At 39.5% G+C, this 27,206-nt stretch overlaps 1 protein-coding gene across 1 annotated transcript in view; it reads right to left on the bottom strand.

Moving 5' to 3' along the window:
- The window catches only part of TRMT11 (tRNA methyltransferase 11 homolog), a 44,437-nt gene that overhangs the window by 9,914 nt on the left and 7,317 nt on the right, over positions 1–27,206 (bottom strand). Inside the window, exons 4-12 of the mRNA XM_054979831.1 lie at positions 26,665–26,746; positions 26,476–26,568; positions 25,066–25,200; positions 23,959–24,115; positions 20,101–20,181; positions 18,475–18,639; positions 12,106–12,178; positions 10,055–10,186; positions 8,534–8,654 (exon numbers count right to left, since the gene is read on the bottom strand). Coding sequence (XP_054835806.1) covers positions 8,534–8,654; positions 10,055–10,186; positions 12,106–12,178; positions 18,475–18,639; positions 20,101–20,181; positions 23,959–24,115; positions 25,066–25,200; positions 26,476–26,568; positions 26,665–26,746 — 1,039 coding nt within the window. The remainder of the gene's footprint in view (positions 1–8,533; positions 8,655–10,054; positions 10,187–12,105; positions 12,179–18,474; positions 18,640–20,100; positions 20,182–23,958; positions 24,116–25,065; positions 25,201–26,475; positions 26,569–26,664; positions 26,747–27,206) is intronic.

Genomic DNA, 27,206 nt, shown 5'->3' with positions numbered 1-27,206 from the left:
CTCCTCTATGACTTCCGAGAGCCACCCCTTCAATCTCTCCGCCAATATCTTCGCAAAAATTTTATAGTCATTATTGAGTAGTGATATAGGCCTATAATTTTTCACGCTAGTCAGATCTTGGCCCTCTTTTGGGATCAATGATATATTCGCTTCGCTCCAAGTGTCTGGAATTCTTTGATCCCTAAAAACTCCGTTCATCACCTCTTTTAGGAATGGTGCCAGTTCATTGGCCATTGTCTTATAAAATTTAGCCGTAAGTCCATCTGGCCCTGGCGCCTTTCCTAGATTTGCGGATTGTATTGCCATATTTATTTCCTCATCAGTTACTTCACTGTTCAGCTTATTTCTCCAAGCTTCCGAGATCTCTGGAAGTTTGGTTTTCTCCAAATATGATGCTATTGATTCTTTGTTTACTTCTTTTTTATTATACAGCTTAGCGTAAAATTTATAAAAGGCTCTGCTAATGGTAGTCTGCTCCAAATACGTTTTGTTTTCTTCACAAATTTTATTTATTATTTTCTTTTCCCTTTTCTTCTTTAATTGCCATGCCAAATATTTCCCAGGTTTATTAGCACCCTCAAAAGCTTTTTGATTCAGTCTTTTAAGGTTCCACTCCAATTCTTTGTTACTCATTGCTGTTAACTGTTCTTGAAGAATTTTGATTTCCTGATGTATTTTCTTTTTCCCTGGTCTCTTTTTTAACTGTACTTCTTTGGCCTTTATTTTCTCCTCAATCTCTTGTCTTTTCTCCTCTTTCTTTTTCCTTGCTCTACCATTTAAGTCCATTAGTATGCCCCTTACAACCGCCTTGTACGCGTCCCAAACTTTACTGGTTGGTACTTCTTTATTCACGTTGTATTGTATAAAAAACTTAGTCTCTCTTCTCAGTGTTTCCATATTCTCACTTTCCTGTAACAGGTCCTCATTTATTCTCCAGGCTTTCCTTTTTCTCCTTTTTCCAAATTTCCACATAATTGGGTTATGATCTGAGCCTACCATCGGCATTATTTCTACCTCCTTAGTCCATAGCGCTAAGTCCTTTGAGGCCCAGATCATATCAATTCTTGATAATGTAAGATGCCTTGCAGAATAAAAAGTAAACTGTTTGGTTTTAGGATATTCTCTCCTCCATACGTCTTCGAGAGTCTCTTGTTGAATCAACTCAAAAAAAAACTTTGGCAATAGTCCTCTTTTCTTTTGTGCTTTTGTAGTCTTTTTGTCTAATTCCAAATCTGTCACTCCACTGAAATCTCCAGCAAGAATTATCTGGTCATATACAAGATCGTCTAGGTGCTTCCTTAAGTCCTCAAAGAAGCTTTCCTTTGCACCGTTAGGTGCATAAAGTCCGACTACCAACACTCTCTTTAAGTTCCAATTACATTCCACTGCTACAAATCTAGCTTCCACATCTCTCATAACAAATTTTGGCTGCAGCTCCTCTTTTATATACAACACCACTCCTCTTTTTTTCTTGTTGGAAGCCGCTACAAATTCTTTGCCCAATTTTCCAGATTTTAAATATTTTACATCCTGTTTTCTAATGTGGGTCTCCTGCAAACAAACAATATCACATTTTTGTTTTAGTAGCCAATGAAAAATATTTTTTCTCTTATTCGGTGAGTTTAGTCCATTTACATTCCAAGATAATACTTTACACTCCATATTCATGGTTTTGTTGGTAAGTCTTTTTCATTGTCCTTGATAAATCTCTCCATCTCCCGCTCAGATCTGATGCGTTTTTTTGCCCCTCCAAACTCAAAGGACACTCCTTCCGGTAACTCCCATCTGTATCTGATATTCATGTCCTTCAAAGTCTGAATTAGCACTCTATATTTTTTCCTGTCCAATAACACTGATCTGGGCAGTTCCTTCATTATAATAATCGTCTTGCCATCAATCTCCAATGGATCTTGAAATTGTTTGGTCACAATCCTCTCTTTCATATTTCTAGTTGTAAACTGCACAATCACATCCCTTGGTAATTTCCTCTGGGTTGCAATTCTCGAGTTCACACGATACGCCACATCTAGGATAGCCACAATTTCCTCCTCCTCCTTCCCCAGGTAATCAGCCAACACCTCAGTCATCTGTTCTTGCGCTGACTTCCCTTCCACTTCTGGCAGACCACGAAAACGAAGCTGCTTCTCCATGTGTTTAGTTTCTGCAACTGACATCCTCCCCTTCACCAGCCTCATCTCTGTTTGTTGCGTGTCTATTAAATTCTCCATCGCGTCTTCTACTGTTTTAACTCTCTGCTGCGTTCCTTGTAATTCACTGCTAATCGTTTCCACACCTTTTTTCACTTCTGACAGCTCCGACTTTACTGTCTGTGTAACTTCCTTGACCTCTTTAATAAGCTCCAATTTCGTGTCCTTAAGTTCTTTCATCATGTCTATAAGTTTTTTGTCCAAGTTTTCTATTGCCGATTGCCACTCTTTTTTCGACATCGTGGGGCTTGCTTTAGCTCGCTCCCACGAATCTGCTCTCTTCCTCAGCTCCGTGGCGTATAATTAAACGTTTTCCTTTTTTTAAATGTCCCAATCTTTGCCAAAATTAATTTTTTATATCCAAAATGTCGGGCGTCTTTTCTCTATGGTTTCTCTATGTTATTATAATCCAAGATGGCCTACTTCCTCTTCCGCTGAAGCCACGACCGTTCCACTTTCAAAGATGGCGATTCCCCACTTCCTGTCCTTTGGCAAGGGCCGCTTCCCTCCAGCCACTCTATTGTTGTTACGCACTTCCTGTCTCCCGTCTTCCCGCAGCAGGTCTCGCGATGGTGTCTTTTTCCCACAGCTCCAAAACCACAGGTATTCAAAACAATAGTCCGATTTTTGTAATAACTTCTTTAAACTTAGTCTCTTCTAAAATACAACTCCTGCCGAGTCTTCACCTCCTTTTCGCTAGTCTGTTGCAGTTTAAAAGTCTACTTTCTTTCCTCTCTGTTTTTGTCAATCTGTCCCGTTTCAAGAGATAGCGATCTTTACCTTCTCTCCAGCTTTCTCGGGTTGTAATCGCTGTTTCGATCTTAAATTCTCCTCTCGACTTCCCTCCCCGATCGAAGCTTGGGTATGTAGGTCTTATGCCAGCCGAATTGGCCCCAAAATTGCCGCAGAGATTATAGCCGACCCGTCGCAAGGTGGGACCTCAAGGATCGGGGGGGAGACTCCTTGTGTAGAGCCCCCCCTCGTCCGAGATCTAACTCACCCTAGGGTCTTGAGCGTTCTTTGCCTGCTCCCCGCCTGAGAGCAGTCGGCCGCGGGTTATTTTCACCCCTCCGGCCGGTTTAAAACGGCAATCCGGTCAGCTCCACAAATGGAGCTGCGTTAGACCTCCATGAATCCCAAACCGGAAGCTCCAAGAAGAATCTGGTCTCTCTTTGTAGTAGCATTATATTGTCTTCTGATTGCAGCAGGTCTTCATTTATCCTCCATCCTCGTCTTTTGGTGCCTTTCCCAAATTTCCACATTACTGGATTGTGATCTGAGCCTACCTTAGGCATTACTTCCGCCTCCTTAGTCCATACCGCCAGATCTTTAGAGGCCCAGATCATATCAATTCTTGATAGTGTCGAGTGCCTCGCCGAGTAAAACGTATATTGTTTTATTTTGGGGTTACTTCTTCTCCAAACATCCTCCAAATTTTCCTGATCTTTAATTCCAAAAAAGGATTTTGGCAAAAGTCCTCTTTTTTTATGAGCACCTTTAGTTTTTTTTATCATCATCCAAATTTGTTACTCCATTAAAATCACCTGCCAGAATTATTTGAGCATATGTCAGTCCATCCAATTGGTTCTGTAAGTCTTTAAAAAAGTTCTCTTTAGCACCATTCGTGCATAAATCCCAATCAAAAGTATTTTCTTTGTGTTCCAAATTATTTCCACTGCTATATACCTAGCTTCCGAATCATTTAAAATCACTTTCGGTTGCAGCTTATCTTTAATATATAAAACAACTTCTCTTTTTTTCTGCTTTGACGCCGCTGCAAATTCTTTCCCCAATTTAGCAAATTTTAAATATTTCACATCCTGTTTCCTAATATGTGTCTCCTGCAAACAAATTATATTACAATGTTGTTTAGATAGCCAGTGGAAAGTAGCTTTACGTTTCCAAGGTGAATTTAGTCCGTTTACGTTCCAAGATATAATTTTGCACTCCATTATCAAATTTTAGATCTTTTGGGTAAGTCTTTTTCATAGTCCTTTATGAACATTTCCATCTCCTGTCCAGATCTGAGTGTTCTTCTGGTCTCACAAAACTTAAAACTCAATCCTTCTGGTATTTCCCATCTATATCTGATGTTCAATTCTTTCAACATTTTTACTAGTTCTCTGTATTTCTTCCTCTCCAACAACCCCCCCCCCCGGAAGTTCCTTCATTATTCTCACTCTTTTTCCACCAATTTCCAGAGGGTTTTGAAATTGCTTACTCACAATCTCTTCTCTTGTTCTTTTCGTTGTAAATTGGAATATTATATCCCTTGGTAGGTTTTTTTGTGCTGCATATTTTGAGTTGATTCTGTATGTCGCATCCAGAAAGGCTGCCACTTCCTCCGGTTCCTTATTCAAAAATTCTGCTAGTACTTCTGAAATCTGCTCTTGGGTTGATTTCCCTTCCACTTCCGGGACTCCGCGAAATCTAAGTTGTTTTTCCATATGCTTACATTCCACCACGGCCATTCTCTCTTTCAAACCCTTGGTTTCTATCCTGTGTGATACAGCCAACTTGTCAGTTTCACCTTCCTCTGTTTTAACTTTCTGCTGTGTCGACTGTAATTCTTTCTTGACCTCATCAATATTTTTAACCAGCTCCACCATCTCTGATTTAAAAGTCTCTTTGAGCTCCTTAATGTCTTTCACAATCTCTTGCATCATATCTTTGATCTCCTTATTCCCCTCTGCGACTTTTTTATCAAGACTGTCCAGCGCCGTTTGCCATTCTTTCTTCGACATCGTGGGGCTTGCCTTACCTCGCTCCCACGAGTCCGCTCTTTTCCTTAACTCCGTGGCGTGGCTGATTTACTTTCCTCACCTTAAGCGTCAAATTTTAACAAAGTCTTTTAAAAATTTGCGATCTTAGCATCCAAAATGTCGGGCGTCTTTTCTCTATGGTTTTTACTTGAAGTTTCTGCCCTTTCCCTTATCCAAAATGTCCTACTTCCGCCCAATTTGAGGTCAAGCTCTTTCCCTTCTTCAAAATGGCGCACGTCCTCTTCCGGTTCCTCAGAGGCCGCTTCCAGCCAGTCTTTCTATTGCACTGACGCACTTCCGGTTTCTCTTCCCGACACAGCGTTTCTCGCGATGTTTCAACTTTCTCACACTTTGCTATCTCTTACAATAATCTATTTTCCGCGTTAGCTCTTCCCTAAAAAATTCTTTTTTCTCAGTTACTTTGCCGGAATATTCACAGTAAGTTATTAAAAGTCTTTTGCAATTTTTGTCTTCTAATTTGATTCAGTTTCTTTTACCATTTTTCTTCTCACATAAAGAGATAGCAATCTTTACCTTATTAAATCTTCTTTATGGGTTGTAATCGCTGTTTCAGTAGTTACGATAGTCCAGTATTCCCAGTTTAGTGCTGAAGCTTGGGTATGGAGGTCGTAAGCCAAAAACTTGACTCCAGAGCTACTGCAGAGATCTTTGCCACCCGTCTATGAGCGGGGTGTCAAGGCTGGGTGGGTTATCGTTGCATAGATCCCCCCCCCACAGCCGAGACCCTCACACTCTCAGGGTCTTGAGCGTACTTGCCTGTTCTCCGCCTGAGAACAGGGGGCTATGGGCAGTTGGCACCCCACTAGCCCTCACAAACAGCAGCACGGACAGCCCAGCTCCCTGAGCTGCTTCAGCCCTCCATGAACTCCAAGCCGGAAGTCCCAAAACATTCTGATGTTTTTGTTGCCCTAATAATGGGCAGTCATATGCTCAGCTAGACTGAGATCTCATAATATGATCAATCAACATGGATATAACTGTCAAGTGAAATACAGAACTACTTTTAAAAAATCCACACTCAAGCCTCTATATCCCTCAACTTATGTTTACATTCTAAGCCTCAAATTAATTCCTTGGAAAAATATTCAAGATAATGTGCACTGAGTGCTGCATTAGCAGTGCACAAGGTCACAGAATAAGACTATGGTGTTTCAGACAGATATGCTAGTATAAAAATATACAATCACAAGTAATAATATGTGGTGGTTAGAGCTTTGTCCTACCCCCTGGGAGACACAAATTCAAATTCCCAATCTGGGGACCTTGGACAAGTGACTCTCCCTCAGCCTAACATAATTCATAGGGTTGTTGGGAGGATAAAATGGAGGACAGGGGAATGATGTAAGAGGCTCTGGGTTCCCAACAGGGAGAAAGGCTAGATATAATGAAGTCAAATAAATATTATGGAAATATTTACATGGTACTGAGTATGATAAATGTGGTAAGAATCAGATGTTATGATGGTGACATTTCTGCTCTGCTCTCAGTATATTAAAAGCAGAAATTGCTCAGTTTGGTGCAATTTCCAACTCTAGGAACACAAGACATGTAGTTCTCCTGCATTTTGGGATGATGCATAAAAATAATGTCATAAAGATAATCAGAACAGGGATTGAAATAAACTGGCCCTCATCTGATGCAGCCACGATGGGAATACCATGTATTGTTCTGGTTGCCTCATTTAAAAAAAGATACCATAGTGTGCTAAAGATCCTAGAAAAGGAACGCAAAAAAAAAAAAAAATCAAAGGGTGGATCACCTTCCCTAAGAATAACAGCTGAAGACTTTAGGACTTTAAAGCATAGAAAACAAAAACAAATCTTGGAGGCATGAATGTTTATAAAATGATGCACACGGTAGAGAAAAAAAGAGACAGAATTCTGTTTCTCCCTCTCTGATAATTCTAGGACTTGAGATACCCAATTAATGTTTTGATCTAGGGTAGACAAAATGAAGTTCTCCATTACATGGTGACTAATTAAATAACTCTAATGTTACATCTTGTAATAGTAAATCCATACGTTATTGCATTTATATCTTGCCCTTCTTGCATCATAGAACTGGTTAGATTATACAGGATTCCCAGATCTTCCATTGAGGCATTAACCAATCCCATACCTACTTAGTTTCAGTTAAGTTGTGATATCATGTTTCTCAACACACCCTAAAGATGCACTTTTAGTCCGTGTTCTCTCTCATTTTCTCTTTTTTAAAGGGTAACATCATAGAAAATTGGAACCTTGAGCTACGGTTTGGAACCAATTCAAGATACTCTGATATAACTGATAAGCCACAGAACCCAAATGTTGTCTTAAAGTAAACAATCAATAAACTAGTTTATTAGGTTTTATTGGCTTATCTATGTTCCTGTTGGTTAACAATTAATATTATATTATATAAACTATTTTTCCATGAACTGATATTTTATTCTACAGTGTGCTAACTGTATTTTAATTGGTTTATTTTAACTAAAGTTTAATATTTGTATCTTTAAGATGTTATTTAAAAAAAGAAGAAAAGAACAGTTTAACCAACCATGGAGGATGCCACGCTACGTCAGTGAACTTTGCAGATAGACAGCGCTATCAAGATGCTGCCTGGAGATGACCTTAAAGGTCTCTGAGGGAAGCATGTTTCAAATTGAACAAGTCTGCCCCAATTATTTATCTCACTGACTTCTACAAACCATTTTCACATCTAAGAATATACTGAGACTCTGTGTTAACCTTTTACATCAGTTCTGTTTAAAAAATATTTTTGAGCTACTTTCCTCCATTCAGAAGACAAAAACAGGTGTATTTCTTTGCATGATGTTTCTGGAATTGTGTTCAGACTTCTAAAAAAGTACTCCTGCCTCCAAATTTTATATAGTAGGAATCACTTAGAGATGCACAGCATGGAGACTGACTGAGAAGCAGTTTTATTTTAACAATATTCAAGATCCAAGTAAAATGCACATTAATGGTTTTCCTGCATTATGTCTGGAGTGGAACATTAAAGAAGATAGAATTGCTAAATCAATGCTTCTAAACATCAAATTCATATTTATCACCAGAATTTAGTAGTGCATTTCCTTAAATCTCAGATAAAAAATAGGTTCCAACAGGATACACAGCCATGCCTTGCAATAGAATTTAGCATTCTTGTTACTTCAGTAGTTGATGCAACTAGTCATCACCTCAAATCAAAACAATAAAATGTAACTTAAAAAATGGCCTCCACATCAAAAGCCCAAGCATATTTAGAAAAGCTAACCATATGCACGAAGGTATGGATAAAATAAGATTCAAAGTCTGCCTTCAATCACTATTGTCCAGGTTCATCAGCACAGCAAGTATTTTAACTTCTTGTTTTGACATTCATGACTGTTTTACAAACCTTCTAAAACACAATGTATTAAAATCTTACTAGCAGCAGGACCAGGAAAAATAGTGTTTTAACACTTAGAATGCTATGGTAGGTGCCCTAAGTTTGTATAGTTAGAAAAATCTGTTACAAATCTGACAGCTGCTACTTTGCATGAAAGCCCATCAAAACAATTACCTCAAATTCTTTCACCTTTTCCATGGTTATCAGGTGTCTTGACGTGTGGCTGGAAAGTGTCTGTTCACAGTTACTAATAAGTTTCAGACATGGGTGCTGGGGTATAATCTCTTCTGTATATCTGGAAGAAATAAACAGTCAAAAGGGTTGTGAGAGCTTATGAACTGTAACTTGTGAATCTGAAACAGAACAGCCAGAGGCACTGATTCAAATGGAGTCAGACTATACACTTCTACATGGTTCATAGCCTTATTAAATTTCCCAGAAACAATGTGTGCTAATTGCTTTCAGAATCCACGGCCATATGCGTAGCACACAGGGAGAACAAAACAAGAAAAGATGGTACAGGTGAGAGATTGACTATATACATAAGAAGTATATTTCATACAGCTTTCTAGTCCACTTTAACACTCAAGTTGTTTGAAACGATTTTTGTAAAGCTTTCTGACAAGAACCATTAAAGTAAGAATTGTCCTTCATTAAATGTTTGCCAGTTTTTCAATTTTGTATCCTACAGCATGCTACTTCACCTACAGCATGCTACTTCATTCTTTATTCATGAATAATTCTAACAATAAGAACATTATTTCACTTGTAATTTAATCTATACCAGCATTTACTCATTTAGTAGCCACTAAAATCCTGTGGGATTTGACAGCTGACAATAAGTAATGCACACTGGGTTTAGAAAAGATGTATTTTGCATCCTTCTGCCAAAAGGATGACAACAGTACGCTTATCAAGGACAACATCTTTCTTGCCATTAGCTCCTGCATTTTGCAGGGGGTTGGACTAAATGACCCTAGAGGTGCCAACCCTGTGATTCTGATTATTTAGCAAATTCAAATCACCAATTCTAAATACAAATGAAACAAATAGTTTTCAGCTGAACTTGCCGCTAAGTTCAGCTAAGATAGAAACTTGGGCATTCAAAATTTCAGACTGTTCGCTCCCTCCACACATTGACTTGGATCCACTATAGAATTTTTGCATGCTCAAGAGGGAAATTTTTAACAACTCCCCCTCTCATGGTGTTCCTTGAAATTCCCTGTACCCCATGATCAATATTTTCAGAGGCACTGTAAGTTCCTGTGAGAGAGAGGAGATGGTGAAGTTACACTCTGTGAATAGAAATTCCATCTGTCCATGAAACTGTTTTGGTGTACTCAAGCCACTAAAACATCTGAACTCTTCCAACACTGTGGCAAGTGGAAAGTTCTCTTCTACCTTTCAATGTAGATGGCTGGAAATAGTAACTTACTTGCAACATACTCCACATTCCACATATGGAAAAGGCCATGACTCAGTAGTACAGCACATACTATAAATGCAGGCAGAATCCTTGGCATCTCCAGATGCACACATCTCAGGTAGCTTGGAAGATTATTTTTCTACTTGAGATTCTGGAGAGCTCCAAAGCAGACCATACTAAACTAGATGGATCAATGGTCGGACTTAAAACAAGGCAGATACATATGTTCAAGGTATTCCATACATTCACATTTTTGAATGCATACATACTCTGGTTTGTAAACAGGAAGCCAGTAGACCAACCTTCCTCCAATCACCAGGTACTCAGCTGCAAATTTTAATAGGTCAAAAAGGATGTCGCTCAGATGGTAGTTTGAAGAAATGGAGATGTGATTTTCTGTGCTAAGTAGTATTTAAAAAATATTAATTGGCAATAACTACAATATTATTTGTATTTATTTAAATAGCATATGGTCTTTACATTCAGAACAACTGAGAACACTTATGAGAGACCATGGGTCATGTATATGCTTCACATGCAAAAGGTTCCAAGTTCAAGCTCTGGCATCTCCAGTAAAAGGATTTAACATCCTTAGATGTTAGAAAATATCTTTCTCAATTTGAGATCCCAGTGAGCTGCTGCTATTCAGAGAAGACAATGCTAAACTGGATAGACCATGTAATTTCAATGTTTATTAGCTGCCTTTCCATATTGTAAGCTCAAGGTGGCTTATAATATGAAACAGAACAAACATAAAAATACATTAAAAACACTGTTAAAAACTACCCATACACTAAAAAGTGGTTAAACAAAATCCATACTAAATAAAAAAAGAGTTGTCAGCTGCCTCCTGAGGGGGAACAGGCATGTTTCCTGGGATACTGTTCCATAATTGTGGGGCTGCCACTGAAAAGGCCCTCTTTTGTCTACCCACCTACCAACTTTCGCTGGTTGATGGGAAGAGGGGCCTGTCCCTGTGAGCTTAACTCCTGGGCAGGAACATATGGGAGAAGACAGTTCTTCTGATACCCTAGTTCCAAACCATGTAGGCCTTTAAATGATAGAGGCCAAAATTTTGAATTGGTGCTTTAGAAAGTTTAATGACAGCTAAGCAATACAGGAATCAAATTGCACAGAAATTCAGAATCCAATTTGATGAGGATTGATTAAAGTTAAAAACAGAAAATATTTGAAAAACAATAGATACAGTCAAATTAGCAACATGATTTTACAAATTCTTCCTAATAAAATGAAAGTTGCATGATGGTTGTTGTGGGTTTTCCGGGCTGTATTGCCGTGGTCTTGGCATTGTAGTTCCTGACGTTTCGCCAGCAGCTGTGGCTGGCATCTTCAGAGGTGTAGCACCAAAAGACAGAGATCTCTCAGTGTCTGAGAGATCTCTGTCTTTTGGTGCTACACCTCTGAAGATGCCAGCCACAGCTGCTGGCGAAACGTCAGGAACTACAATGCCAAGACCACGGCAATACAGCCCGGAAAACCCACAACAACCATCGTTCTCCGGCCGTGAAAGCCTTCGACAATACAAAGTTGCATGGTTTTCATACAGAAAGAAATATAAGGCCACTTTCATTCCAAAGACTGAATACAACCAGCTTTTCCGCTTGATTTCATTTGATTGCCCTCTTCACTGCAGCATCTCTCCCATCTCTTTTTTGTCCATGTGGATCCCATAATCCCTAACATGGTCGTCTTTGGTAGTAAAAAAAGACTCCTCTTTTGCCAGCAAAAAAGCTGGTAGGATCCAACCCCAAAATTTAGGATACTGCCTTTTCTATCAATATTTTAAAGCAAGTCAAATCACACTGGGAGGAAGACCGTAATATCTAATGTAGAATTAAAGCTCATCGATAACATAATCTAGCAGCATTGTCCTCATAGTATGACAAATGTTAAGTCAGTAACTGCTATCCCGGGCCTACGTAGAGTCGTAATAGTAGGCATTGTGCAAAAGATTCAGAAAAAAAAACTTTATTACTGTAGGTTTTTCCAGCCACCTCTCTATCCACAACTATCAATGCATGCTAGATGGAAATCACTAGGACACAATTGTTCATGTAGCATCCATGCTGTGCTGTATGTGGCCATAGTTTCCCACCATATAGCAGTCACAATCTATCCCAAAGTGTGAGAATGATTAACAAAGTGGTTGCTACATACACATAATATAATTAAGAACAGTGCTGTTAGATTTGTCAGTGATTTGGCAAGAGCCTAGCATGCTTAGCAAATGAAAAATGCTTCTGAAACGACAGCTGCCTTTCTACTCACACATCGTATTGTCAACCCAAGGCTTACCTACCCTCTTTCTGTCTCTTTGGCCATTTCCTTCTGGGATCCAGTTCTTCTGGTAGCTTCTCGTATACCATATGGAGCTATGCAAAACAATTACATTAAGCAGCTATCCATTATTCACCCCCTTTAAATACAAAGTATCATTAATCTATCTATATAAAGACAAGTGTTCTGACTGACTACTAGACACCCAGCCCAAACCCTTGGATCCAGAAACGTGAAATTTGGGGAGAGCATTCCTTTCATGATGTAAAGACTCACTAAGAAGGGATTTTAAGAAATTCGCACCCTAAAGGGGAGGAAGGGGTTAAAATATGTTTTCCCATAGGCATACAGCTTCCCTGTGTGGCTGGCAGGCTACTCCCCCCCCCACTGCCAACTTGGCCACTCCTCCCTAAGGTAATTTGCATATGCAGCCTGATTGGTCATCACCCCAACATTCTAAACAGTTGCTGTTGGGAGTTATTGAATGTGTCCTGAGGTAAAAATACACCTCCCAGTCTTCCCCTCTAGGGTTGCCAATCTCCCTGTGGGGCCTGGCTTTCCTGTGTGGTTGGCAGGCTCCTCCCTGCTTGCACCCCTGCCCACTGCCAGCTTGGTCACTCTTCCCTGATTGGGCCAGCCTTTCAAGGTCATTTGCATATTCCGCCTGATTGGTTCCCCCCACACATTCTAAACAGTCTGCAGTATAAACCTTCAATGAATTTTTTTAATTTCAGATTTTTCTGCAAACCTGTGACTTTTATAAGTTTGTAGAAAGACCTGTTTATGTGTTCATTTGGCCATGCTGAGAATTAGATATATTGATGATATGGGAGCTCCTGTGAACCTTTTATTAATTAAACCAACTATTAATCAACACTGAAAAGTTATAAAAATATCTTTTTGATCAATTTAATATTTCATTAAGCATCTTTTATTATTGATTTTGTAACTCATTTGATCGAGTTTTAAAACTAACTTTTAAATCTATTACACTTCGTTATAAAACACTAGAATGAGAAAGGTGGGAACATACTGCTGACTGCAGCTGAAAAAGATTCTGGCTGAGTTTGTTGCTCCTCTGTGTGCAGGTATTTAACTTGGACATAGCTAGAGGCATGAGCCTTTTAACGTGAGCCCTGGATGTTAGCCTATGACCTACATGAGTTGGCTCACTGATCCAGGACCAACCCAGGTGGTGGTTCAGTATATTCTTAGCCTCCCACTCCCAGCCCCATTTGTTTAAATTGTCCATTTAAATTTTATTTTTGTATGTTTTATAAGGTGATTTCAGTCCTCTTTGGGGAGAAAAATATGGTCAAATAAGCCTAAAATAAACAAATCATCATACATTTCCCAATAAAACAGCATCTCTTTGTCCCTTCCTTGAGAGCCAGATACTTTATTGTCTGATTTAGGAATGAATGCACAAAACCCCCCACCCAGATTAATTAGCAATAAGCAGAAAAAAATATTAAATATCCATTCTCAAGTCAAGATATTATTGCACAGCGACCGACTGTTGGGTGAACCTGAATTTATTGCTTTCCATGATGCTTCAGACTTTCTGAAGGCACCCTGGGGAATATTTTCAAAATCACTAATAAGAGTGGAGTGTTTAATTCACACTGACTTGAAATTAGTTTTAGAGAACTAATTTCCACTTCAGCTTTTGAAAAGCCTCTTCCCCCCTCACAAATATTGCTATGACCAGTACCATACCCTTGCAAACTGAAGGCTATGGAATCAAAGGAAAGAGATTAAAGGATTCTTTAATTGGATTCTGAAGCTTTACAAGAAATATTACATTGTTTCTTAAGCAGCCCTAGCAAATATCTAGAAAGCATGGTAAAACTCCAGTTAGAAACTAACAAAGTATTACTTCTTAACTGCATACAATTTGACTCCAGGGGAAGACCAATACTCAATAATACGAATGTGCAATTCGGGTTTGGTATTCAGTAAAAATTACTGAATTTTGCCTAATTTGGTAAAATTCGGTACTACTAAACTTAAATCTGTATTACTGAACGCAAGTTTAAGTTTACCAAATCTGGTGTAGTGATTAAAACCGCAGGACTCTAATCTGGAGAGCCAGGTTTGATCCCCTACTCCTCCACTTGAAGCCAGCTGGGTGACCTTGGGCTAGTCACGGCTCTCTGGAGCTCTCTCAGCCCCACCCACCTCACAGGGTGTTTTGTTGTGGGGATAATAATAGCATACTTTGTAAACCGGTCTGAGTGGGCATTAAGTTGTCCTGAAGGGCGGTATATAAATCAAATTATTATTATTATTATTATTATTATTATTATTATTATTATTTGGTAACCAGGAAGCACAACAGCACTGTTCTCTGCTGTTCCTTCGCTAAGGAACAGTAAGGAAACACTGCTTCCTACCTTTTTTTAACCAAATGGGAGGGGGGAGAAGGGAAGGGAATGGGTCAGAGGCAAAAGGGAGAGTGTGATTGGCCAATCCTTGCAGCAGCTCACCTTTTGTAGCCAATGGGATTCTCAAGGAGAGTGCTTTTTTAAAACTGCAGCAAGAAGTTAAATTAGGAGGCTTGCTTCAGTCAGCCTTCATTTTGTTCTGGCCTGGAGATTGAGAGATACTACCTACTTGCGTCTGCTGATTTTCCCTCCTGACCTGTTTTGGACTGTGACTGGATCCTGTTGCCCAGTGAGTGGAGTAGATTCCTGGTTGCAGCCTGGTTTGAAAGTTATAGACTTACTGGTTTTTTCTTTCTTTGTGGGGAGGGGGTTGGCCTGGTGTCTGGGAAGAATAGGGGTGAGGGAAAAGTTTTTTTTTTTCGTTTGCATTTTAAAAACTGCTTTTTTGCTGTGTGGAGGGGCTTTGGTTGGGCTTTTGTGTAGACGGGACTTTGATTTCTGGTCTTTTAAGTTGGTTATATTTACTGTTCATTTTGCTGCTTGTTCTTCTGGGGGAGTTGTTTTATCCTGTTGTGGGACACAGCCCTGAGCCCCCAAATTCTGAGTATGCTTATTAAATTCACTTGTTCCTGTTCCTGTTACTTTTATTAAATTCACTTGTTCTTCTGAGGGGGCTGTTTTCCCTTTTGGTTTGGCTTTCTTTTCAGAAGTTTGGTTGGTTTTTTTGCTGAGTTGTTTTCTGTTGGCATAGAAGTTTGGTTTGGTCAGGTGTTAGCTTGTTGTTGGTTGTTCTTCTAGGTGGGTGTTTGTTGGGGTGCTTCAGTTTGTTAACTTAACCTAGTGGTGTCTGGGTGTACTTTTTGGGTATCCTGAGAGAGTTGTGAACTGTGAACTTTTAAAAAGTGTTTTTAAGATAGGCTAGTTGTAGGTTTTCCCCATAGGGTATAATGGAGATTGGAAGTGGTTGGGGGCACCTTCTTCAGGAGGCCATAAAATACCTGTCCCCTCCCCCTGTGGTCCAATATTCATGAAAATTAGGGAGGGGATGTCATTAGAGGGCAGTAGGTCTACTAGAAAAAATTGGTGGATTTTGTTTGAAAATGCCACCCCCACCCCCCTGGAAACCCCCCATAGCTTTCCCCACAGAGAATAATGAAGATTGGAGGTGGCTGGAGGCACTATCTTTGGGGGGGACCCATAAAATGGCTTCCTGGGGTCCAATCTTTATGAAACTTGGGGGGTTGGTAGAGGACAATTAAGAGTAGGTTCCCCGCAAATTTGGTGAAATTTGATCCAAAAATGACACCCCCCCCCAAGCCACCAGATTGTTCCTCTAGAGAAACTTTTAATAGACAGGTGGATATTCAATCAATAGAGTTATTTAGAAAATAATAAAGATCAATTGCACAAAATACACAGCACATACAGAGCTAACTAGAAAACAGTGAAGAAAAAGGGACAGAGATTCTAGATCAGGTTATATTTATTAGTCTAGGAAAGGAGAAGGGGGATGTACTGTAGAGTAGCAGCCTTGAGCAATCAGCACTAGAGGTGTGTGATTCGGGTTTCCAATTCAGGAAAAATACCCGAATTGGACCCAATTCGCAAAGACTCAGGATTTCTGGAAAAGCTCCAATGTACTGGGGCCGTTTCGGAAACCCGAATCAAAGATTCCTGAAGCAATTTGTATATCTCCGGGAAGCTTCAGGTCAAGGGGTTTAAATGCCCCTTTCTATGCTGCTGCGCAGTGGCACAGAGAGGGAAATTTAAACCCCCGAATCAGCTGTTGGTCAGGAGTTTCCCTGGCAAGAGGCTGAGTCCAGCCTGCGGGGGTGAAATGCCCCTTTCTGTGCCGCTCTGCAGCGGCATGGAAAGGGGTATTTAAACCCCCAAACTAGCTGCTTGTCAGGGGTTTCCAGGACAAACAGCTGAATCCAGGCTGCAGGGGTGAAATACCCCTTTCTGAGCCGCTGCCCAGCTCACCAGCGCACAAACGGCATAGGGAGCGCTTTACACTTTTACACCTCCTCCATCCAGCTGACTCGGCCAAGTCAGCTGGAGGGAAGGGGGTGCCTGCTCCGCCCGGTGCAAGAGGAGCAAGAGAATTCCCTCACCCCATTCACACCAGGCAGAGCGGGTGCACCAGTGAGGCAGGTAAAAGTACCTTGCCGCCATGGCAGGTAAAACTACCCCCTCCTGCCCCCCATCAGGTGAAGTAAGTGGCTGGGATGGAAGTTTAAAAGCTTTTCGGTGTGCTCTGAATCTTTACGGAGCATACCAAAGCCAGTCAATAAGCAATTTGCTTATTTACGACTTTTTTCCCCGCTTTGGAAATTCTGAAGAGGGAAATCCACTTTTTTTTTTTTCTTGCACACCCCTAACCAGCACTTCATGGCAGGGAGAAGGAGGGTAGCTCAGACCTGAATCTAAGGGTGTGTAGGGGAGGCCCAGGACACACACACTGAACTTGCAGATGCGCGGGCCAATTATAGACCAGAATGCATCCTGGGGCATATAACAATGATTGATTGATTGATTGATTGATTGATTAGATTTTTAGCCCGCCCTCCCTGCAAGCAGGCTCAGGGCAGGTTATAACTATAACAATAATTACTGGAATAATAACTTGATGGCTGTCTCTGGAGGTGAAACAATAAAATTGGGAAATCTTGATTAAACCTTCCTGTGCAGAACTAAAGGTGTAAAAGATGATTGATGACTCCTAATGCTGGATGGGATAGACTAATCAGGTTTTGAATAGCCTAAGTTGGGAAAAGAGATAAGGAACAGATCAGCAGGATGGATGACAAGATTAACTCAGGAGCTTCTGAAGACCCTTTTGTTGTATACTTTTGCACATCTCCAGGGGTGTGGGGCTGAAAGCTAGTCTTAGTTCACTGTTCACATTCCAGTATTTTTCCACCTCCTGGCCGAGAGCTGGTATCCTGCCTAGCCAGGCAGGTTGTCTGTGTTTAAAACACATGAGGAGAGGGGCCTATGATATTTCATATTCATAAGCTTCCCTATTAGTGTGAGGGCAGGTTTGACTACTAATTGAACCAAACTGGAGAATAAATTTGATATTCCCTGAATTCCGATTTTTTCCCCCAGTTTGATATTACCAAACCGAATCAACTAATTTTTTTTCCTGTGCACACCTCTATTAAATAATAGGTACTTTTTGTTTCCTGACCTCTAAGGTTCCTCTCTTAGCCCATATTTTGTTTTTCTAGGTCTCCAATGCATAAATAAATAGTATCTACAAATGAAAGAGAGAGTACTTTTGAAACATGTAATACATGGCTGACAACTGCACTGGCAGTCAAACTATAACCTAAGCATTTTCAATCAGATCAACATTTCAGACAGTAAATGCAGCAGGAACACTGTGGCCTAGCTCCAGAATGCAGACAAACTCTTCCAGGGGGCAGGAGAATGACCCCAAAGCCCAACTCCAAAGCATATACACAAGAGCAGAAGCCAAAAAGAAGCAAAACGTAACTAAATACTGCAAGGACATGTATCACATTAAGAATTTGCATCCACTGAATGCTGATAGTGATACCTAAATGTACAGACTACCAAATTCTCTAATGCACACTTATGATCCCTGTTACTTCAAGAAGGAGATGCCACAACAGCTTAAGAGATGCAGTTCAGGTAACTTGGCTAAGACTATCCCTATATCAATGTGAAAGAAGGTGCAGTCGGTAAAAACAGCAAGGTGCTTACATTAAGAAGTTCTTCATTCCACTAGCAATCCCATGTTATTGAAAACTGCCTTTGCAAGCCCTAATTTCACTTGACAGCAAAGACTAGGTAAAGGGCTCTTGGCCCACTAGTTCCTTATATCTAGTCAGTAGGCTTCTCAATCTCAACCTGGATTTCTTTGTCCTATTATTCGTTTTGGATACTAAACTATACTATAAGCTTGTAAAAATCTTCCATTATCACCATCATCACAAACTGCAATTACGTATCTTTCTGAGTATGCATCAACTTACGGTCTGTGATGATTGCATCAAATTTCATTCCCTTCCTCCATATGGGTTTTGATGCATCAGAAACTAATACATCAAGGTAGCAATTCTCCAAGCCATACTGACGAAGGTTGGCTCTAATATTTTCATCAGGCCCTCTCCACTTCTGATTCTTCCTGCTTGCTTTGCCTAGGCATGGTGGGAGAGGAAAAGGCCAAGTTAACTTCATTCCAAACAGAATTAAAATTCTCTCATGTTCCTTCAGTCTTACCATAATTTAGAACTCTAACACACAAACTCTGGCTAGCACTTCTCCAAATTAGTCGCTTGAGTAAACAGGTATATTTCATGAAGTTTAATAGCTCTGCAACAGCAATTATTAATAGGAGATACTCAGAATTACTCCGTATGTACCACAGGAGAAAGATGACTAGTGTAACAGTACATACTGTTTCACTTGTATATGATTATAGCACCACTTCTGCAATTATACAGTGGCTTTAGAAATTCAAAGAAATGGCAACAGGGAAGTATGAGTAACTCATGTTTCCTCTTTACATGCTCCCTGTGTAACATGCACTGTGGGGACCTGTGCACCCTCTCTTGTGAGATAGCTAGACAAACATCTGGACCATGTGTTTCTGTACAAGTCCTTGTATGAGTTCCATATTTGTGTGAAGAACCCATATGGCTCCACAGAGGGAAAAAAATCTCCCTACTGGCACATTTTATAGTAATAATTCAAAATGGAAATTCTGCTATACGCAGACATTTTCCATGGCTGGCCCAAACTAAGATGGCAGTCTGAATAGGCCTTCAGGCTTAATTAATTTCATCTGGACTATACCCTTTCAAGAAATCTTTTTCTGGCATTCCCAAAAAGCTTTTAAAAACCCACTTGATCTAACAATTAAGAAATTTTAAAACATAGTGCATAAATGTGAAATTATGAATGGGATCTAAAGATTTTTGCTGTGCATTGGGCATTCCTAGAAGAATTCAAACAATTGGCTCCTGTGTCATATCACAATTGGTTTTAAAACTTCCTTTCTTTTAAATCAGATGTGCCACACAGCGTGGAAGATTGCTATTTTAGACACACCAGAACAAAGAGTTTTAGAACACATGGTGCTCGCTGCATGATTTTTTAAATTCTAGCCTATAATATTTGTCATTGGGATTCTGAATCTCCTTACTAGGAGTATTGCCAAGTTATATTCTAGCAGTCATAAGAAGTAGGGGGTGGGGGGAAGGACTTTACAGAAGTCAGACAGGCATAGGTTAGTTCAGATGTAATGGGAAATTTAAAATATCTAGCATGTCACCTTAAATGTATGTATAAATAGTGACTGAAAACTCAGGAGAGCCAAAACTAAGTGCTAAGAACAATGAGTCTCTCGCTCAAGTCATCTGAAGAAGTTTCATGTGCAGCTTTTTTGTGCAGGCAAGTCTGCTTGTTGCCAGTGGACAACTGGATTGCTTGGGCTGATATGCGTGGAACTGGTGAGGGAATGGTCCTGCCTCTGAGCAAGCTTGGACATGATGACCTCTGGTTCTCTTCCAAGATTCTGTGGTTGTTTGGCACACACTAAATTGCTACCATATGCAAAATAATTACATTCTTGTTCCTTAATACTGAAGGGAACATACCCAATCCATGTACTGTGCTATAATCTATATCTGTACCACATACGTATGCTCCGAAGTGTGCTGAGGCTATAAGAAGCCCACCTGCCAAGTAAAGAAAAGAGACAAACTGTTTAGCTTGCTGTTGATGGTGCAACTACTTGGTAATACAACAATGAAAAGCGTTTGACAAACATACATTGCATTGGGGAAACAAGGCATCTTCCCAATACAGCAAAAATTTGAACCAAAAAAAAAAAAGTATGCACCAATCTCTATAAAAGATTGTAAACATATCAACTGTTGCCCCTTATTGCTAGCTGGCAATTAATTAGTCAGGACTATGTTAATATTCACACATTTGTTTTCTCTTCACAATGTTTTCTTTTCTAAGAGAGAGAATTTTAAGATACAGTTTCCAGCATGAAAGAGGTACCAGTCATCTTAAAAGAGCTATCATTTGAAGTAATCAAGAGTGAACAACATATTTAATGATTCACCATGGAAAACTTACGACGCAGCACCAGTTAAGTGCTTGTCTACAGCACATAAATTATGTGTCTGTAACCTTCTGTTTCAAAACAAAGCTTCTTCTGTAAAACATAGCAAATTCTTTAAGAGACTGAAATTTATTCTGCAAGGAACAAAACCCTTGAAGATGTAACCAAGGACATTGAGTAACAATTCGCAATTACAAACCATTTTTAACTGAAAGCCATTTTTACAGCTTTACTGCTGACATAAATACTAATTCAGGAGGTGTTCTCTAAGTTTTCCAGAGTCTGATCATGCATGCAAATACTCCTAGCACCTCCCCCATCCCCAACAGTACACAACTTAACAGAAGCTGAGTTCTAGTCCTCCTCCCCTCCTCCCAACACAGATCTGAGAGGCTAATAAGCAACAAATTTTATCTTTGGGATTTATTTGCTAAAGTATTCATACAATACTTCTAATCTAAGACATTCGATTTTATTTTATATGTGCTACAATCATGAATATAAAAATAACTTTTGCAATGTACATTAAAGGGAATAACAGAGACCACAGGACTGTTGAGACTCCATTCAAAAGGGCTTGAACTCCCAATCTTTATCTTTAGATGTTTGGAAATTTCTTTCCTCCAGTTTTTTAAACCACTGGAAAATCATTCGGCTCTAAAACACAACGTAACTAATGTGCTTTTCTGATGTTATTAACTCTGCCTAACGTAACAGGTTTAATCTATTTTCTTCAATCTTTCAAGTTGCACCACTATCCATGATAGACCACAGAATCCAAACAGACTTGAAATAATGAATAGACATTTCTGCTTAGTATAAACTTGAACAAGGCAGGGAAAATAATTTTCACATAAAATGTGTCTGGCTTCCTCAAAAAAGTGCCCAGGTACCGCATGCCTCCCTTGTAGAGTCTGAAGGGAAACATATGCAGGGAGAAGCACCTTCCATGCATACTGAAAGCCTATGTCTCTGCTCCTCAGAAGCCCCCCCTTCAACTCTTACAGCAAACCCCACAAAACAGAAGTGCACAGCTACTTGTGAAACAATTCTTACAGTGCTGGAAGCTACAGTTGTTTTGCTTGGTACCAAAAGGTGGACAGTGTAATCAGTAACCTTTGGCTACATCACTAGTAAAATTTGAAATTTTATATGTTTTCCTGCTTCAAAATCTAAGAAATAAAGTTATGGAAGAGTCCTGGGAATCACTAACATAGCATTTTAATATTTTCACAAAGCTGTAATCTCTGTGGTACTTGTGGGAAGCCATGACAGCTGAATGTTTTAAAAAGCAAGTTTTGATTTGTAGCATAGGCAACACTTCTGTTAGGCAAAAGAAACATTTAAAACTGGTTGTCTGGCACAAATATCTGTTTTATGCTCATATGATTTAAGTGAAATGTGCTGCAGACAAAAGCAAGAACCCTTTTTTAAACTCAACACAAAACTCTAGAGGACTTAGAGAAGGGCCATCCACAGCATTTGATTCCTTGAACTTCTGGTTTCTTCTGTTTAAAAAAAGCCTCCTCATAAGAGCAAAAATCCTGCTAGATTCTCTTTATGGCAAGCTAGGTTCATGTCTACTTAATGCAAAACTTGCCTCAAAACGTGCATTTTATTGCAGCATCTCACAAAACGCCATGGCCACACAATCTATATTTGTGGAATAAAAGCTCCCCCTACTGGCATAATCCGCTAAAGTTCATTAATCTAAGTAAACAGGCACTCCCTCGCACCTCTTGTCTGCAGAATAATGTTAGAAGGGGAATGTAGCTCAGTCAGTGAACTGCATTTTCCTTTTTCTTTAATTCACTGCCTAATGCCGGTCATGAAGGAACCGTTCAAGAAAATACAAAATAATCAAGATCTTGGTACTCTGATGACTTATGCAGGTGTTCTTATCACACAGTCTCTAAACTTTAGGATTGTTTCTGAACATCAAGCAGGATTTTATCTATGTTTTCCGAAAGAAAAAAAAAAGTTTTGTTGACACATGTTGAATTCTAATGCAGTCTCACACAAGAAAAAAAATGTTATTTAGGTAATGTCACAGAATTCAGATAGTACAGTACTTCTCCCACAAGACACTTAAACTAGAATAACCCTGCAAACTACAAATTTATCCCTCCTCTTTGTGCAGGAAACAGAAAGTGAAGAAAAAACTCTCCTAGCATGCCAAATATATAGACCATTTTGCCTCTTACACCTCTAATCCTTAGATTTTAATGATTAAGACTGAAGTAAATGCTATGATGCTACTTTGTTTTCTTCCCATTCTTCCTAATATGTACAGATGAGAAATTAGCTGTGAAGATTTCACACCAGAACTGCTACAAGAAAAGAATGAAGAAAAGCACTGAGCTGATGGTTGCTGTAGTAAAAAGTGCCCTTATGAACTGGTAGTCTCACGGAGAAAAGGGGCTATACTTTAAAATGGCAAAATAGAAATAAAAATCACATCTGGATTTTAAAGTATATTCACCAAAAGGGCCTCAAGAGTATATCCAAAATACTTGCTTGAGCCTCACTGCAAGCAAGCACTGTTAATCAGGATAACTAAGATCCTTTTGTAGTTGCATTTGGATTAAATGTGCAGTAGGAGTGTGCGCACAAATAAAGCCAGTATTATTCAGATTCAGGTATCCAGAATACCATATATATTCGATATTCTTGATATTAGGGGCCAAAAATACTGGTATTGTATTCAGATCTGAGTTTTATTTGGGAATCTGAATATATTCAGCTCTATTATTCCCTATGACGTAACCTATCTGGGAGACTGGGGGTGAGGTGTGTTTTTTGTGCAAGCTCCACCAAAATTGCAGGAAACCTATTCTTTCCTGTCCAAGTTACAAGAAGATTGGACTAAAGGGTCCAACTCTATGGGCCCCTGAAAAAGTGTCCCCAACAACTCTCCACTGTTCCTAAGGGGGGGGGAGGAATTGAGGCTTCCCAGAGCAAAGACACCTTAACCAACCAATCTTGCTCTGAAGCATTAGAATCAAAGGAATGACTAGACTCAGGGTTGCCATGTCAGAGGCGGTTGTGACAGTGAAGTCCTTAAAGGGTTGAAGAACTGCCCCCCCTCCCAGTGTTGTTCTCCAAGAGCTGCATTGTGAGGGCCTGCAGCTCTGCCACTCAAGCACTGCATGGGTGGAATTCCAGCAAGTGCTTATGTTGCTGATCAAGCAATGCTCCAGCATGCCTGCCAAGTTATTTCTTAACTTTTCATCATCCCTTTTTATAGATTCGTCTACATTACTGGAACGATATACTATATACTAAGAATCTGGGGAGAAAGCTGAACATAAATACAGATAGGCCATATATATATATAAAAGTTTTAATTTCCTCCCCTGAAGAAGTAAAATAAACCAGATACCTGTTCCCACAAATGGATCAAACACAACATCGTTTGTTTTTACTTTTCCATGGTTTGCCATGATAAAAGCCAAGCAGGCGTCCATGCTTGTGTTCCCAATGAAGTGTCTTCTTTTTACACTGTATGACTCAATAAGGTCCCTTTGTCCATTGGCAATCTGTTGGGAAGGGGAGTAACCAGGAATGGCTTAATAACTGAGTGCTAATAAAAATATTTACACAGCTATATTGCAACATGGTACTGTTTTGGAAAAGACAATACTGTTTTGAAAAAGGCGATTAATAGCATACTAACAAGGTTTCTAGCCCCAAACACCCTACAGTGCAAGTGCAGGATTATGTCACATGGTCTATTTTTTTTCCTAAAACAGAATCTTCACAGTCCACTAATGGGTTTTAAATGGACAGACCGAAGTAACAACAACAACAATATTCAATTTATATACTGCCCTTCAGGAAAATTTAACGCCCACTCAGATGGGTTTACAAAGTATGTTATTATTATCCTCACAACAATCACCTGTCAGGTGGGTAGGGCTGAGAGAGCTGTGACTGACCCAAGGTCACCCAGCTGGCTTCAAGCAGAGGAGTGAAGAATCAAACCTGGCTCTCCAGATTACAGTCCTGCTGCTCTTAACCACTACACAAAACTAGCATCTCATATATCCTCAAGATCTGAACAGGTTAGGCATAACTAATTGGTATTAAACGATCCTATATATGCCTTGCTGGATTTATTTATTTACTTCATTTATATTTTACCTTTCTCCCCAATACCAAGGCCACACAGTCCAGCATCCTTTGCAAAAGTTTGGCATCTAGCAAGCACAAGGTTGCCCACTGATGGATTAATATTTGCCTTCTGCCCACATTGCTATAAGGGCTCAGCTTTATTACAAAATAAGCATCTGTCGGAATGAAAGGGGTACTTAAGCTATATAAAAGTATCTTCTGCTTTTTCTTTACATGCTCAACATTGTTTGCAATATTTCAAAATGTTATTGATTGATAGATAAAAATATACGAAGAACTGATCATCAGCTCTTTCTCTCAAAGCTGTGAACATTCTAAGCTGTTTATTAATTTATGAATGTAATTATCTACTCACCCATCTACCAAAATATAAATGAAAAGGCTGTTCTGGGATGTTATTTGGATCTGTCCCATAATCTTCCAAAAACCAAAAAATATGATCTGGTTTCTTTAAATTCACTTTTCCTTTAAATGGTAAAAACTCTAGAGACTGTATGAAAGTGAGAAATACAAACACATGAATTAAAAATAAATGCTGAAGCATAAAACAGATGCTACTGATTTAGGGGGAATAATTACTAAGAAGTGTTTAGGGATTACAGCTGTATGCCTATAACCCCTACCTCCAATAAAAAACAAAATAATAACAATAAAATAAAATCATCTAAAACATACAAACAGCTGCAGACCAAGAGAAAAACCAGATATTTATTTATGGAACCCTAAATAGAGTCACACCCTTCCAAGTTCATAGAAGATGATGGGCTTAGAAGGGTGCAGTTCTGTTTAGGATCACACTGTTAATTAACTAAAATATTTGGTGAGAAAGGTTTCACCTGAACAGAATGCTGAAGCAGTCTATTTCAGAACATACTTTTCGATAACAACTTGTACTCCTGAAAAAAGATGGGGGATGCAGCAAAAAGTACACACTGGCTGACTTAATGGGTTAATGTAGGAGAAGGCCCTTGTTGGATACAGCAGACCAAGGTCTTACAGGGCTTTAAACCAGCAGAAGCACCTTGAACTGGGCCTGGAAGCTGATAGTACAGCTGCTCTACAATATAACCTCTCCTCTTAAATTCTGATAATATAGCTGAAGTTTCCAGAATGCATTGTAAAAATTTATCCCAGTTGTTTCCAGCGTTCATGGCTCACCATGAGGAGGGTCACAGCTAGCATATCAGCTGAAGCTACAGCTCAACCTCTGGTCCAGGAGAGTACTGGAGTACTTGCAGACTGCAAAACTGCCTCTTTAGAGGAGATGGTCACATTCAGCACAGATGATCCACCTTGCTCTACCCCTATCAAGTTGCAAAGTTTGCCTTTTTGGAGAAATGCTTATTGCTTCTTAGGAAACCACTGAGTTATGCATTATGCAATATAAACTTGTAAAAATTGTACTTCAGATGATTAATAAATGTTGACGTTAAATGTAAATCAATATGGGTGGATGTATATCTACCAGAAGAGTCAAGTACAGCTTAGCTTTCCCACAAATTTGGGACTCAGGGGGGAAGGATTTAGGGGACAGAAAGGGGCTAAATTATACAATATTCTTGGACCATTTCTCCTTTTTGTCAGAGGTTAAGAGCAGCTTACCCCTATGATGCTACAAAGTCAGATGGCAACTATTCCAATATGTAAATCATGACTTCAAAATAAATGCTGTAGCAATGAAATGTGCACACAAGCTTTTGTGCTACTATGTACACTCTGTAAAAAACATTTATGAAACAAGTTCAAAAGATTAACATCTACTTACATCTATCCTTTCAAGCTTCTCTTGTTGTGTTAGTGTTTTGTTAAAAGCATGCACCTTTATTTTGTATGTAAAGTTTGACCGCAGATATGGTTCCTAAAATAAAACAATGCAGTTTTGGTTATGTTATGATGAATACTCTGCTGTGTAACATGCTCTCCCACCCACCCCCAATATTTCTCTTATACAAACCATCTTCTCTACTGGATATTTCTTTAACGAAGAGTGTAGTTCTTCTACAGATCTGCCATTGCCCCACAGTTCAAATATAGACCTGAAAATGTCACAATAATCAAATTAACATCAACAACAAAAATGTATACCTAGTTCTCTTGGAAGTCTCAGACTTAAAAGCTTCATAGATAAAAATGAATTAATATTCATATTCCCTTCATTAGATGTCTCATTTTCATATACTATCTAAATGTAACCTGTGGTCCTTAGAGAGAGAGAAGAATGGTAGAGCGTGGGCTTTGCATGCAATGGTAGAGCATGCAGAAGATTCTATGTTCAATCCCCAACGCTGCTAATTAAAAGCATCTCTGATTAACAGGACCATAAAAGCTTGCTGTGTGACCTTGGGCCAGTCACACTCTCTCAGCCTACCCTACTCACATGGTTGTAGTGAGAATAAAATGGAGAAGAATGATGTAAGCCGCTTTGAGTCCCCATGGGGGAGGAAATGTGGGGTACAAATAAATACAAATAAAATACCTCTAGAACAACAGCACCAA

Source organism: Eublepharis macularius, chromosome 1 (assembly GCF_028583425.1).
Source record: "Eublepharis macularius isolate TG4126 chromosome 1, MPM_Emac_v1.0, whole genome shotgun sequence".
In the NCBI taxonomy this organism is placed as follows: domain Eukaryota; kingdom Metazoa; phylum Chordata; class Lepidosauria; order Squamata; family Eublepharidae; genus Eublepharis; species Eublepharis macularius.
This window is presented reverse-complemented; position numbering and strand designations above follow the sequence as displayed.